This window comes from Myotis brandtii, unplaced genomic scaffold (genome assembly GCF_000412655.1).
Source record: "Myotis brandtii unplaced genomic scaffold, ASM41265v1 scaffold190, whole genome shotgun sequence".
In the NCBI taxonomy this organism is placed as follows: Eukaryota; Metazoa; Chordata; class Mammalia; order Chiroptera; family Vespertilionidae; genus Myotis; species Myotis brandtii.
The window spans coordinates 3305720-3317689 of NW_005357076.1; the positions used below are offsets into that span (position 1 = coordinate 3305720).

At 37.6% G+C, this 11970-nt stretch overlaps 1 protein-coding gene across 1 annotated transcript in view; it reads right to left on the reverse strand.

Moving 5' to 3' along the window:
- The window catches only part of SAMD8 (sterile alpha motif domain containing 8), a 26599-nt gene extending 25361 nt beyond the window's left edge, over positions 1–1238 (reverse strand). The window contains exon 1 of the mRNA XM_005864649.2: positions 644–1238. Coding sequence (XP_005864711.1) covers positions 644–1221 — 578 coding nt within the window. The 5' untranslated portion in view covers positions 1222–1238. The remainder of the gene's footprint in view (positions 1–643) is intronic.
- Positions 1239–11970: the final 10732 nt, after the last annotated feature.

Genomic DNA, 11970 nt, shown 5'->3' on the forward strand with positions numbered 1-11970 from the left:
GCCAGCCTGCTCACCCCAACTGCCACCCCCACCGCCAGCCTGATCACCCCCAACTGCCCTCCCCTCCTAGTCTGATTGCCCTTAACTGCCTCTGCCTCAGCCCCGCCACCATGGCTTTGTCCAGAAGGCCTCCCGGTCTAATTAGCATATTACCCTTTTATTAGTAATATGCTAATATTACTAATACTTTTATTCATTTGGAATTTCATAAAAACAACAGAATACTATCAATGAATCAGTATGTACTATTTGTGATAATCCCGATTTATTTGGTGATATAGGAGACCTCTCCATATTTTTGGAAAAGCAGAACCCTGATCATCATTAAAAAAAAAGTAAGTAACCAAATTTCATTTATTACAAACTTCTGGGAAACCCCTTTAAAATCTGAAGTGCCCAGGGAGCTATAATATAGTTACAGAAAAATAAATTAAATAGTGGTCTCTCTCACTCACCTAGGGTTAAGGTCTGGTTTACTCTAAGAGAAAGAGGCAATTTCAAAGCATATTGTTCTATATTATCAGATAAAGCAAATGAGAAGTATATATCAATCAAAAGAACAATAGCGGTTATTATAAATATGTTTTTATCATTGCTGTTATAGCAATCTTCTACAAATTTGGCAACTAGAAACAAAACTTACCTGTCTAAGAATATATCTGGGAGCGGTGGGTAGGTCTGCATGTCAGGCACTCGCTCATGGACTATAACCATAATGAAAGATGTAAAACCGAATACTATAAAAACATATATACAACTCAATATGGTCTTCCAGTACTCTGGGTCCAATCTTCGAACAGAATGTTTGTTTTTACCATTCATGTATTGGTACTGATCAGAATTCAAATCAATGATGGGTCCATCACAGTCATGTGAAGGCTCCCCATTACAGAGCCACTCTGCACTCTGAAGAGCACTGATGAAAGGGGTCATGGAACTCATGGGACTGTCACTGTTGTATCCCATCTCTTCTAAAACATCAATATGTATTTTCTGCAATTTCCGGACGGAAAGCATTAACCTTTTAATGTCCCCTAAGACTTTGATTTCCAGAGGAGGAGACCGGAGATCATATTCAGTTAATGTTAGCAATGTGATTCCATCAAGTCGGTGCTTATTGCATAATATGTCCACATATTCAAAGAAGCCTTCATCCTTCAGCCAAACAGCCACATGCTTGGTTGTCCAGCGGCGAATGCAGAGTTGATTAGGACCAGCCATTTCCTCCTCCACTGTCTGTCAAGGGAAAACAGAAAAACAAAACAAAATCTTCAGTGTGTCTTAGCAACTCCTTTGAAGACCAAATACGCATAAACATACCAGAAACGGTAATTTACCTACACTGCCCTATTGGCTTCTAGAATAAAGAAACAAATATTCAATAATGAGTGATTTTCAATAGGTTAAAATTCTAATAATTTATGCCTATTATCCCATTAACATAAAAGAAGCTAATGACCAAACATTTTTACAAAAAATTTTTTTATAAATGACTTTTCCACACCATAGCAGCCATAACTTAATTATATAAAGCCTACTATTGAAAGCAATGGAGAAAATCCCATTTTAATACTTTTCATAAAATGAGATGTAAAGATTTATTATATGTAAAAAATAAATTTCAGAAATCTTCATGTTCATGGAATAAGTATTGCCCCCTCTTCCAAAAAGAAAAAAAACACCACATTAAAAAACAAAAACAAACACAAAAAAACCTGGCTGGTGTGACTCACTGGTTGAACATCACCTATGAACCAAGAGGTAAGGGTTTGATTCCCAGTCAGGGTACATGCCCAGGTTGCAGGCTCAATCCCCAGTAGGGGGCATGCAGGAGGCAGCCAATCAATGATTCTCTCTTATCATTGATGTTTCTATCACTCTCTCCCTCTTCCTTCCTCTGAAATCAATAAAAATATATTTCAAAACAAAACAGAACACCACAGGAGAACCAAGATGGCGGTGTAGGTAAATGCCTGTACTTGCTGCCTCCTACAACTATATTAAAATTACAACTAAAATACAGAACAACCATCATCCAGAACGGCCTGAAAGCTGGCTGAATGGAAGTCCTACAATCAGAGAAGAAAAGAAGAAAGCATATTGAGACTGGTAGGAGGGGCAGAGTTGCAGACGGGGCTGGATGAGCACTCACATGTGTCACATTTTAATCAGGAGGGAGATCATCTCTGTGGAGGCCCATGAGGAGCAAGAGGCCCAGCCCCACACCAGACCCCCAGCCCTGGCTCCCAGAGCTGGGAAAATAAGTCCCCATAACTATAGGCTGTAAAAACCAGCAGGGACTGGGGCTCAGTAACATGGAGGCTGCTGGAGACCCAGCTGTTCCTCTTAAAGGGTCGGTGCACAAACTGACCTTACAGAGTCTTACTTCCTCTGCACTCCAGTGTCAGGGCAAGGCTCTGGGGGACACAGACGCATATGAGGAGGAACTAGACTACCTGGCATTGGGGCAGGAACTTGAGGATAGCTTTCTCCCAGACAGAGGTGCTGGCAGGGGTCATGGTTCCTATGCTGGGACCTCCTCGGTAGGAGGGCTGACTGGCAGCCACTTCTGTTTGCTCTGCCCTAGTGATTCCCTGAGACCCTGCCCCATCCAATTTGCAACCCCCACCCAACCTGCATGCAGCCACTTTTGCATATGAATGACCTGTCCTTGCTCAGGCTTCAGACTTCGCTAAAATCTCTCAAACAAGCTGCAGCTGGGTCAGGGAGCCCCAAACCTATCAATAAAAGGCCCAAGTCCTGGCACTATACCAGCCTGCCTTACTTCACAGCTGGGCCTCGCCTGGGCACTTCCAAACCAGGTACAAAGAGGAGGAATCTGCAGATCTGTCTGTAGTTCCTGCTGGGTGGCCCCAGGCAATGGCTGACTTTGCACTTTCCTGGAGACCCAAGAGCCAGTGCACCCAGTGGTCAGCATTAGACCATACCAGATTACAACTCTACACATCCATAAGTGACACACTCAAGGGGTAGATTCAGTGAGCACCAAAGCCCCACTGAAGCAAGTCCTGCTCCATAGGGGTGTCTCCTGCATAGCAGCTCTCCCATTGTAGTTGCAGCTGGTCCCCACAGCCAATTGGCCTGGAGGTCAATTCCTTCCAGTGACACCAACAGCAATAAAGTCTCAACTGTAACAAGATTGTGCATACAGCCCTCAAAAGGGCACACCTAGAGTGCTCAGCTCAGGTGAGGGAGGCTAAGCCACTGGGCCCTTTAGGACACCTACTACACAAGGTCACTCTACAAAATTAAGGAGACATAGCAGCTCTACCTAATATATAGAAACAAACACAGGGAAGCAGCCAAAATGCAGAGACAAAGAAACATGTCACAAATAAAAGAAATAGAAGAAAGCAAACTATTGGATATAGAGTTCAAAACCACAGTTATAATGTTACTCAAAAATCTTCTTGAGACCTCAAAGACTTAGTGAGACTTTTCAGGATCTTAGTGAGAATGCCAAAAAATGGAAAAGGACCATCAGAAATTAAGCATACACTGACTGAAATAAAGAATAACATACAGGGATTCAACAGTAGAGTAGAGGATTCTGAGAATCAAATCAATGATTTGAAATATGAGGAAGCAAAAAACACCCAATCAGAAGAGCAAATTGAAAAAAGAATCCAAAAATATGAAGATATATAAGGAGCCTGTGGGACAACTTCAAGTGTACTAACATTCGCATTATAGGGGTGCCAGAAAAAGAGAGAGAGAGTAAGATATTGAAACCTATTTGAAGAAATAATGACAGAAAATTTCCCCTACCTGGTGAAAGAAATAGAAGAAAAAAAGATAAAAAATATGAGCATTAAAAATGTACTAAATACATATCTATCAACAATTAAATCTAAAAATCAAAATAAACAAATAAGAAATCTAATGAACAGAATAAACTAGTGAGTAAAATAGAATCAGAGGCATGGAAATGGAACAGACTGATGATTCTCAGAGGGAAGAGGGATGGGGGGGGAGCAGGAAGAGATTAAACAAAGATTTTATATGTATATATATGCATTACCTATGGACACAGACAATAGGGTAAAGAAGGCCAGGAGTGGGGCAGGAACCAGGTGAGGGGAAACAATGGAGGGAAAAAGGAGGGGCATCTGTAATAGTCTCAACAATAAACATTTAAATAAATAAATAAATAAATAAAATAAAATAAAATAAAATAAAATAAAAAAACACACCACAATGGTAGATAGATAACTAATTTCAGGAAACCCCTTAGATCAAGCATATTTCTGTGTACTATAAAAACAACAATTTCTATAACAGATATATAGCTTTTAAACTAGATATAAATATTTATAAATATCTTATTAGCTCAGTTTTTCTATACTTTGAGTATCCCATTATAGAACTGAATAAGGAATTTCCTTCTTAAACTATCGAGATTTTAGTGATAAAAATTTAAAACCAAAACTGTCATTTCAACAAATCCATAAATTTGAGGACCCAAACTTTATATTGCAAACTATAAATGGCTAAGAATGTATTATTCCAAAAAGTACAAATAATTTTTATTACGTTGATCCCACACAGCACTGTTCTTTTTCCATTTTAAAACTTTCAGTAACTTGGACCAGTATCAGGTTTATAAACTTTTATCAGATACACGGGAGACAAAGGCCTACATGGGAAAAACCTATTTCCCTAAAATTTCTCAACTAGTAAGGCCTGTGGTTTTCTGACATTTTCCAGATCTCTCAAAACCATATTTCCTTCTGAGATGATATTTATAAAACATACTAGGCAAACTTTAAATTACTTAAAAAAGAATGATACAACAAATACCCATGTGGCCACTACCCAGATCCAATACAAATGTTCTGTTTCTTAATATGAGTATTAGTTTACAGATATATTCACTTTGTGAAAATTCATCAAGCTATATATACTTACGATCTACACTTTTCTCTACATGTTAAATTTTATTTAAAAAGTTTGCTTTCAAAAGCAAAACCAAATATAAATACAAGTAAATGTCCTTTCCTGATAGCATCCCCTTCCTCTACTCCGATGTAATAAATAATTCCTGATTTTGGTGTTTAGCATTCCCTTAGAACATGCATTTTTGGCTATGAAACAGCTTCTATGCTGCCTTATGCTGAGGAAAGTAAAAAGCTGCTACTGTTCTGAATTCTCTCCCTACCCACACACACTCTTGAAAAAGGCAGATACTTAACTACATGAGCACCACTGACACCATCAAAAATATTCAGCAAACAAGAAATACTCTCATTAAATATTTATTTCTTAATTACTAAAAAGCAATCCTAGTTTTTGGAAGCCTTAAATCATATTTTGTTTCCAAACAGAGATCTTAATATTATCAATACACAATAGCTTTTCAGTCTTGGAAAATTAACAGCATATCCATCCATAAGTTATCTGCACATTTAAAAAGGCTATCTAATTCTTATACACTGAAGAGCTACAAAAAACTCTTTTCTCAACTCTTATCTAGAGCATATAATCACCTGTCCCAAAGGCCAAAGCATTATGATTTATTCACTTTAACACATGGAATTTATACACATTGATGCATATCACTGAATACATAAATATACATAATATTCCATTAACGTATGATTTCACTGTTTTATTTATATACATAGCCAGATGGTTTCATCCTGCCCACTAAGGTATGTACATATCTTTTCCCCAACCGCTCTGAATAAATTACTTCATCCTTGAAAATCCAACAAGCACATGCTACAATTTCTGCAGCAGTTACAACGCAGCAAATTTGTGAAGCTCATTCACACAAAACAAGGCTTGACTTCTGTTATTTTATTTCTATTTTGCTACCTTTCTCCTCTTTCCAACAGCTTACCATCAATGGGTTCCAAGTCACTCCCATCCTTGTAGCATTATTTTTCAGTATAGATTTGTATCATAATCTGCTCAAAATGATCTTCTTTTTCATTGTTTTTTCTTTCTTATATCACCAGTTCTTTAGACCCTCAATCAGGCTAACAGACCAAGCTTTGATGGTGGTGGTGTGTTAGCTACTAGAAAATATGAGTTATCATACAAGGAAGCCTCCTGGAAGTCTGTGAGCCTGCTGTGGCAGAGCCCTAAAAACATGACGCATTCCACTGTTGTGCTTCATCAGGTTGGGACATGTCCTTTAATTGTATGCTACTGCATATAGTTAGGGGCCCATATTTAGCTAACACTGTGAAAACCTGCATTGAAGAGGTATATTAAAAGATGATAGAAGGCTTAGGACCAATTTAATATTTATGTTGTGCCATAAGAACTACAGGAAATAGGAGGCTTTAAACGAAGAATATGACTGCTATAGATTTCATACAAATCCATAAAATGAAGAAATTAGGTTAGTAAATGTTTAAGAACACTTTCGGCTTTAATCAATAATTAATATGAATTAATTATCAGTTAAAGGGATTTCTGCTTCTAAGAGGGACCAGATTTAACCCCCCACCTGAAAGAACCAGAAAGCAGACAAAATATATGAGGCGGGGGAACAGTTTCAAGACACTGGGCATCAGACAACAGAAGAGATCCCCAAGAGACAGGAACTAACTAGGTGAGCCCTACTGCCCCAGCTTACTGCCTTGAGTGTTTTTAGACAGAATGGCACCGGACAGAAACTGGACGAGGCCTGGCAGACTTGCTAAGTTGAGGAGACAGAGCTGAGAGTCCGAAGAGATCAAGGTGGCTAGTGTTCATGGGATAGAATACTGGCGAGCAGAAAGATGCACGGAGAATTTGTTATGGACTAAATAAGTCTGTGTCCCCCCCCCCCCAAAAAAAATTCATAACCCCCAGGGGGATGGTATTAGGAGGTGATTAGGTCATGAGGGCAGAAGCCTCATGAATGGAATTAGTGACCTTATAAGAGACACCCTAGAGAGTTCTCTCATCCTTCTGCCCTGTAAAGACAGTTAGAAGAGGACCATTTATTAGCCAGGAAGTGGGACTTCACTAGACAAAAATCTGCTGGCACTTTGATCTTGGATTCAGCCTCCAGAACTATGAGAAATAAATGTGTGTTGTTTAAGCAATCCCTGGTATTTTTGCTATAGCAGCCCAAACGGATTTAAGATGGGACTCCAGAGATCTGCAGAGCGTCTCCCTTGAATGTGAAGCTGAGTGCTGATCAGTGCATGTATGTGACGAAAGAAAAAAAGACTGAAAAAAACCCCACAAACAACCAACCATCCAAAAGATCAGAGGGAACAGTGCCCAGTACTTACCCAAGGCCAATAACAGTGCCTTTCACAAACAGCCAGACTGAAAAACAACATCTCATGATTCATGGAACACTGGGTAGATTATACAGGAAGATCTTGTCAGAGTACTGAGGCAAAATTAATCCTAAAGCAGTAATTTTCAATGGAGGGGGGTGCAATTTGTAAAAACATATGGCAATTTCTGGAGACATCTGGTTGTCACAATTAGGGGTCACCTAAAGAGGCTAAGGATGCTATTAAACCTTCTGCAAAGCACAGAACAGCCTTTCACAACAAAGAATTATCTGGCCCAAAATGTTATAGTGTTGATATTAAGAAACCATGCCCTGGACTAGCCACATCTCTGGTCCAGTTGAACAAATCTTAAAAGCAAGACCCAAAAGGATCAAACTGTTTTTAAGTAATTAAACTACATTCCACAGCAAGGCTCAGGAATATTAGTAGAAATAGAAAAGTATTCAGGCCCGGCGGATGTGGCTCAGTGGTTGAGCATTGACCTATGAATCAAGAGGTCACAGTTTGATTCCTGGTCAGGGCACATGCCCGGGTTGCAGGCTCGATCCCCAGTAGGGGGCATGCAGGAGGCAGCCAATCAATGATTCTCTCTCATCATTGATGTTTCTATCTCTCTCTATCCCTCTCCCTACCTCTCTGAAATCAATAAAAGTATACTGAAATTCATAATGTCTGGCATCCAATCAAAGATGATCAGGCATGTAATAAAGTAGAAAAATTTATCTATAATGAATAAAAAATCAATTAATTGAGCCAGATAACAGAATTAGCAGACAAGGAAATTAACTGTTATAAAAAAGTATATTATATATATTCAAAAGGTCAAATAATGACATGGACACATAAAAAGATCCAACTCAAAATTCTGCAGATTAAATGACAATATATGTAATGAAAAACACATGTAATAGGATTAATACCTGATTAGACATTGCAAAAGATAAAAATAATAAACCTGAACACATAACAATAGAAATAGTTCAAAATGAAACACAAGAAGAAAAGAGACTAAAAAAAAAATAGTTTGATTTTTAGAGAGGGAGAGAGAGAGAAAAACATCGATGTTTTAAGAGCCTAAAATCTGGGCATGTGCCCTTAACTGGGAATCGAACCAGCAACCTCTGGGGGCACAGGATGATGCCTACCACATGAGCCACACCGGCCAGTGCAAAAGGACTTTTGAAAAATGAAGATAATATTATTCTGCCTTTAAAAGGAACTTTGAAGACAGTGTGTTAATTTAAACAAGCCAGAGACTAAAAGACAAATATTGTATGATTCCACTTACATGAGATACCTAGAGTAGTCAAATTCATAGATACAGGAAGTAGAATGGTGGTTTCCAGGGACTGGGCATAGGAAACAATGAGGAGTTATTATTTAATGGGTACAGAGTTTCCATTTGGGATGAGGAAAAAGTTCTAGAACAGGATGGTGGTGATAGTTGCACAACAATGTGAATGTATTTAATGCCACTGAACTTAATGGTTAAAAAAATGAAAAGAACATCAGTGAGAGGTGGGACAACTTCAAACAGCCTAAAGAGGTATAACTGTAGTCCCCAAAGGATAAGAAGGAGAGGACAGAAAAATATTTGAAATAACAATGGCCAAACATTTGCCAAATTTAGTGAAAACTATAAATACACCCAAAAAGTTTAATAAACTCCAAACATAAATACATATCAAATTGCCCCAAACCAGTGACAATGAGAAAATCTTAAAAGCAAAAAAGAGAAAATAGACACATTATGTACATAGGAATAAAGACAAAAATGATCATTTATGTAGAATATTCAATGAAATTTAAACAAAAAAGCTACTTGAAGTAATAAGTTAGTTTAGTAAGATTGCCCGATATAAGATCAACAGACAAAAATCAACTGTATTTCTATATACTAGCAATGGACCATAAAAAATTGAAATTTATAAAACAATACCATTTATAATAGCATAAAAAATATGAAATATTCAAGGATAAATCTGACCAAACATGGGAAAGGCCTGTATACTAAACACTATAAAACACAGCTAAGAGAAATTAAAGATCTATATAATGATAGATGAGTGGGTCAGAAGACTCAATATTGTCAAGATGTCAATTCTTCCCAAATCTGACCTATAGATTCACTGCAAATCCAATCAAAATACCAAAGGGCTTTTTTGGAGATATTGATAAATTTATAGCCGTGTGCCATTTAATGACGGGATAAATCCTGAGCATCATTAAGCAATTTCGTTGTGTAAACATCAGAGTGCACTTACATAAACCCAGATGGTACAGCCTACTACACATCTATGTTATATGGTACACCCTACAGCTCCACGGTTACAATCCCGTACTGAATACTTTAGGCAACTGCAATACAATGGTATGTGTTTGTGTATATAAACATAGAAAAGGTATAGTAAAAATATGGTATAAAAGATAAAAATGGGACATCTGTGTAGGGTACTTAATATGAATGGAGGCCAAAGGACTGGAAGTTGCTCTGGGTGAGTCAGTGAATGAGTGAATATGAAGGCCTAGGACATTACCATACCATACTGTAGACTTTATAAACACTGTACACTTAGGCCACACTGCATTTATAAAACAACATGAGATTAGCCCTGGACGGGTGGCTGTTGGTTGGAGCATTGTCCCATACACCAGAAGGTTGTGTGTTCAATCCCTGGTTGGGGAGCATACTGGAGGCAACTGATCAATGTTTCTCTTTCACATTGATGTTTCTCTCTCTCTAAAATCAATTCGAAACATATCCTTGGGCAAGGTTAAAAACAAAAGAACAAAATTAAATAAAACATAAAAGAAAATGATGCAATCAGATGTAAACATGAGATATATGAGGCCGCTGCTGGTGTAGCATGGCATACTGTTTTGCAGCAAACTTATTTTTAAGTATAAAGAATACTCTAAAATAACAATTAAAAGCATAGTCAGTACATAAACCCAGTAATATAGTTGTTTATTATCAAGTATTAGGTACTGCACATAATCATGTTATACTTTTTTTTTTTTTTTTGGTTAATCCTCACTGGAGGATATTTTTTCCATTATTATGATTTTTTGTTTTCTAGAGGGTAGAAGGGAGGTGGGGGGAGGAAGAGAGAGAGAGAGAGAGAGAGAGAGAGAGACATCGATGTGTGAGATACACATCAACTGGTTGCCTCCCACATGTTCCTGACTGGGGCCAGGTATCGAACCTGCAACCCAGGAACATGCCCTTGACCTGGAAGGAACCCAACCCTTCGGTGCACAGGCCTGCACTCTAACTGGCCTGAGTGCATGTGCTATACTTTTGTATGACTGGCAGCAAAGTGGGTTTGCTTATACCAGCATCACAACAAACATGTGAGTAATGTGTTGCGCTACAGGGTTTTGACAGCTACAATGTCACTAGGCAATAGGAATTTTTCAGCTCCATTACAATCCTATAGGACCACAGTTGTATATGCGATCTATTGTTGACCAAAACTGTCATTTTGTGACACATGAGTGTTAAATCCCTCTTGTGCTTGGAATCTCTTTCTCCAGGAAAAGCCCAGTCCTTTCTAAGGGCTGCTTGATTAGGTCAGGCCCAGTGAGGACAACCGCCCTTTCTTAGTCAACTATGGTAGATAACATAATCTAATCACAGGAGTGACAGCCCATCACATTTATAGGCTCCTCCCATTATACAAAGGTCATTGGAGGCATTTTAGAATTCTATCACACTACAGTACCCTAATCAAGAAGTAGTATTGGCATAAAGATGAACAAATCAATAGAACACAATAGAGAATCTAGAAATGGACCTACATGGATATCTCATTTTCTACAAATGTGCAAAGGCAATTCAGTGGAGAAAGGACATTCTTTTCATCAAATGGTACTGGAACAAATGGATATCCATATGTTAAAAGCATCAATATATACCTCTCACCACATATAAAAACTAACTCAAAATAGATCACAGACCTAATGTAAAACCTAAAAATAGAAAGCTCCTAGACTAGAAGAAAACAGGAGAAAATCTTTCTGATCTTAGGTTAGGTAAAGATTTCTTACATGATACCAAAAGCAAAATCTATCAAAGAACAAGCTGATAAATTGAATTTTATTTGTCTGCGTAGGGGACTAAAGGACTTTTATGGTTTTAGTCTGCAAATTTCTGCATTGTTTAAATCTTTTCATGTATCTCCATAATAAAAAGGAAAAAATACATAGAAGCAATACATATTCATTGAGGAACATTTAAAATATTTTTAAATCACCCCCCAGAGAACTATTGCTTGTAATTTGTTATATATACATTCTTATAGAATGTTCTAGAATTAGAAATCATACCATAAATAATCTGTGTCATTTAGCTTAACATTACTGTCTGAGTCCTGTCTAATGGTATTAAATTATCCTCTGAAAAGGGCATTCCATTGCATGGCTATACAATAATAAAATTTGTCTATCTCTCATTGTTGGCAATTATTCACAATTTTATTACTATTACAAATAGTACTGTAGTACCTTATATTAGCTTTCTGCAAGTGGAAAACTGTATCAAAGAATCTGAGGTGTTATTTAGACAACTAAACTCCCAAGTACGTCATTAAAACTTGATCCACATTTTGAAATAATGCATGCAAAACTTGGTACTTGTCCAAAATGTTAATTGGTATGTATAAAGGAAACATTTCAATTTGAGATAAAATTTTTTCAAGTTTAT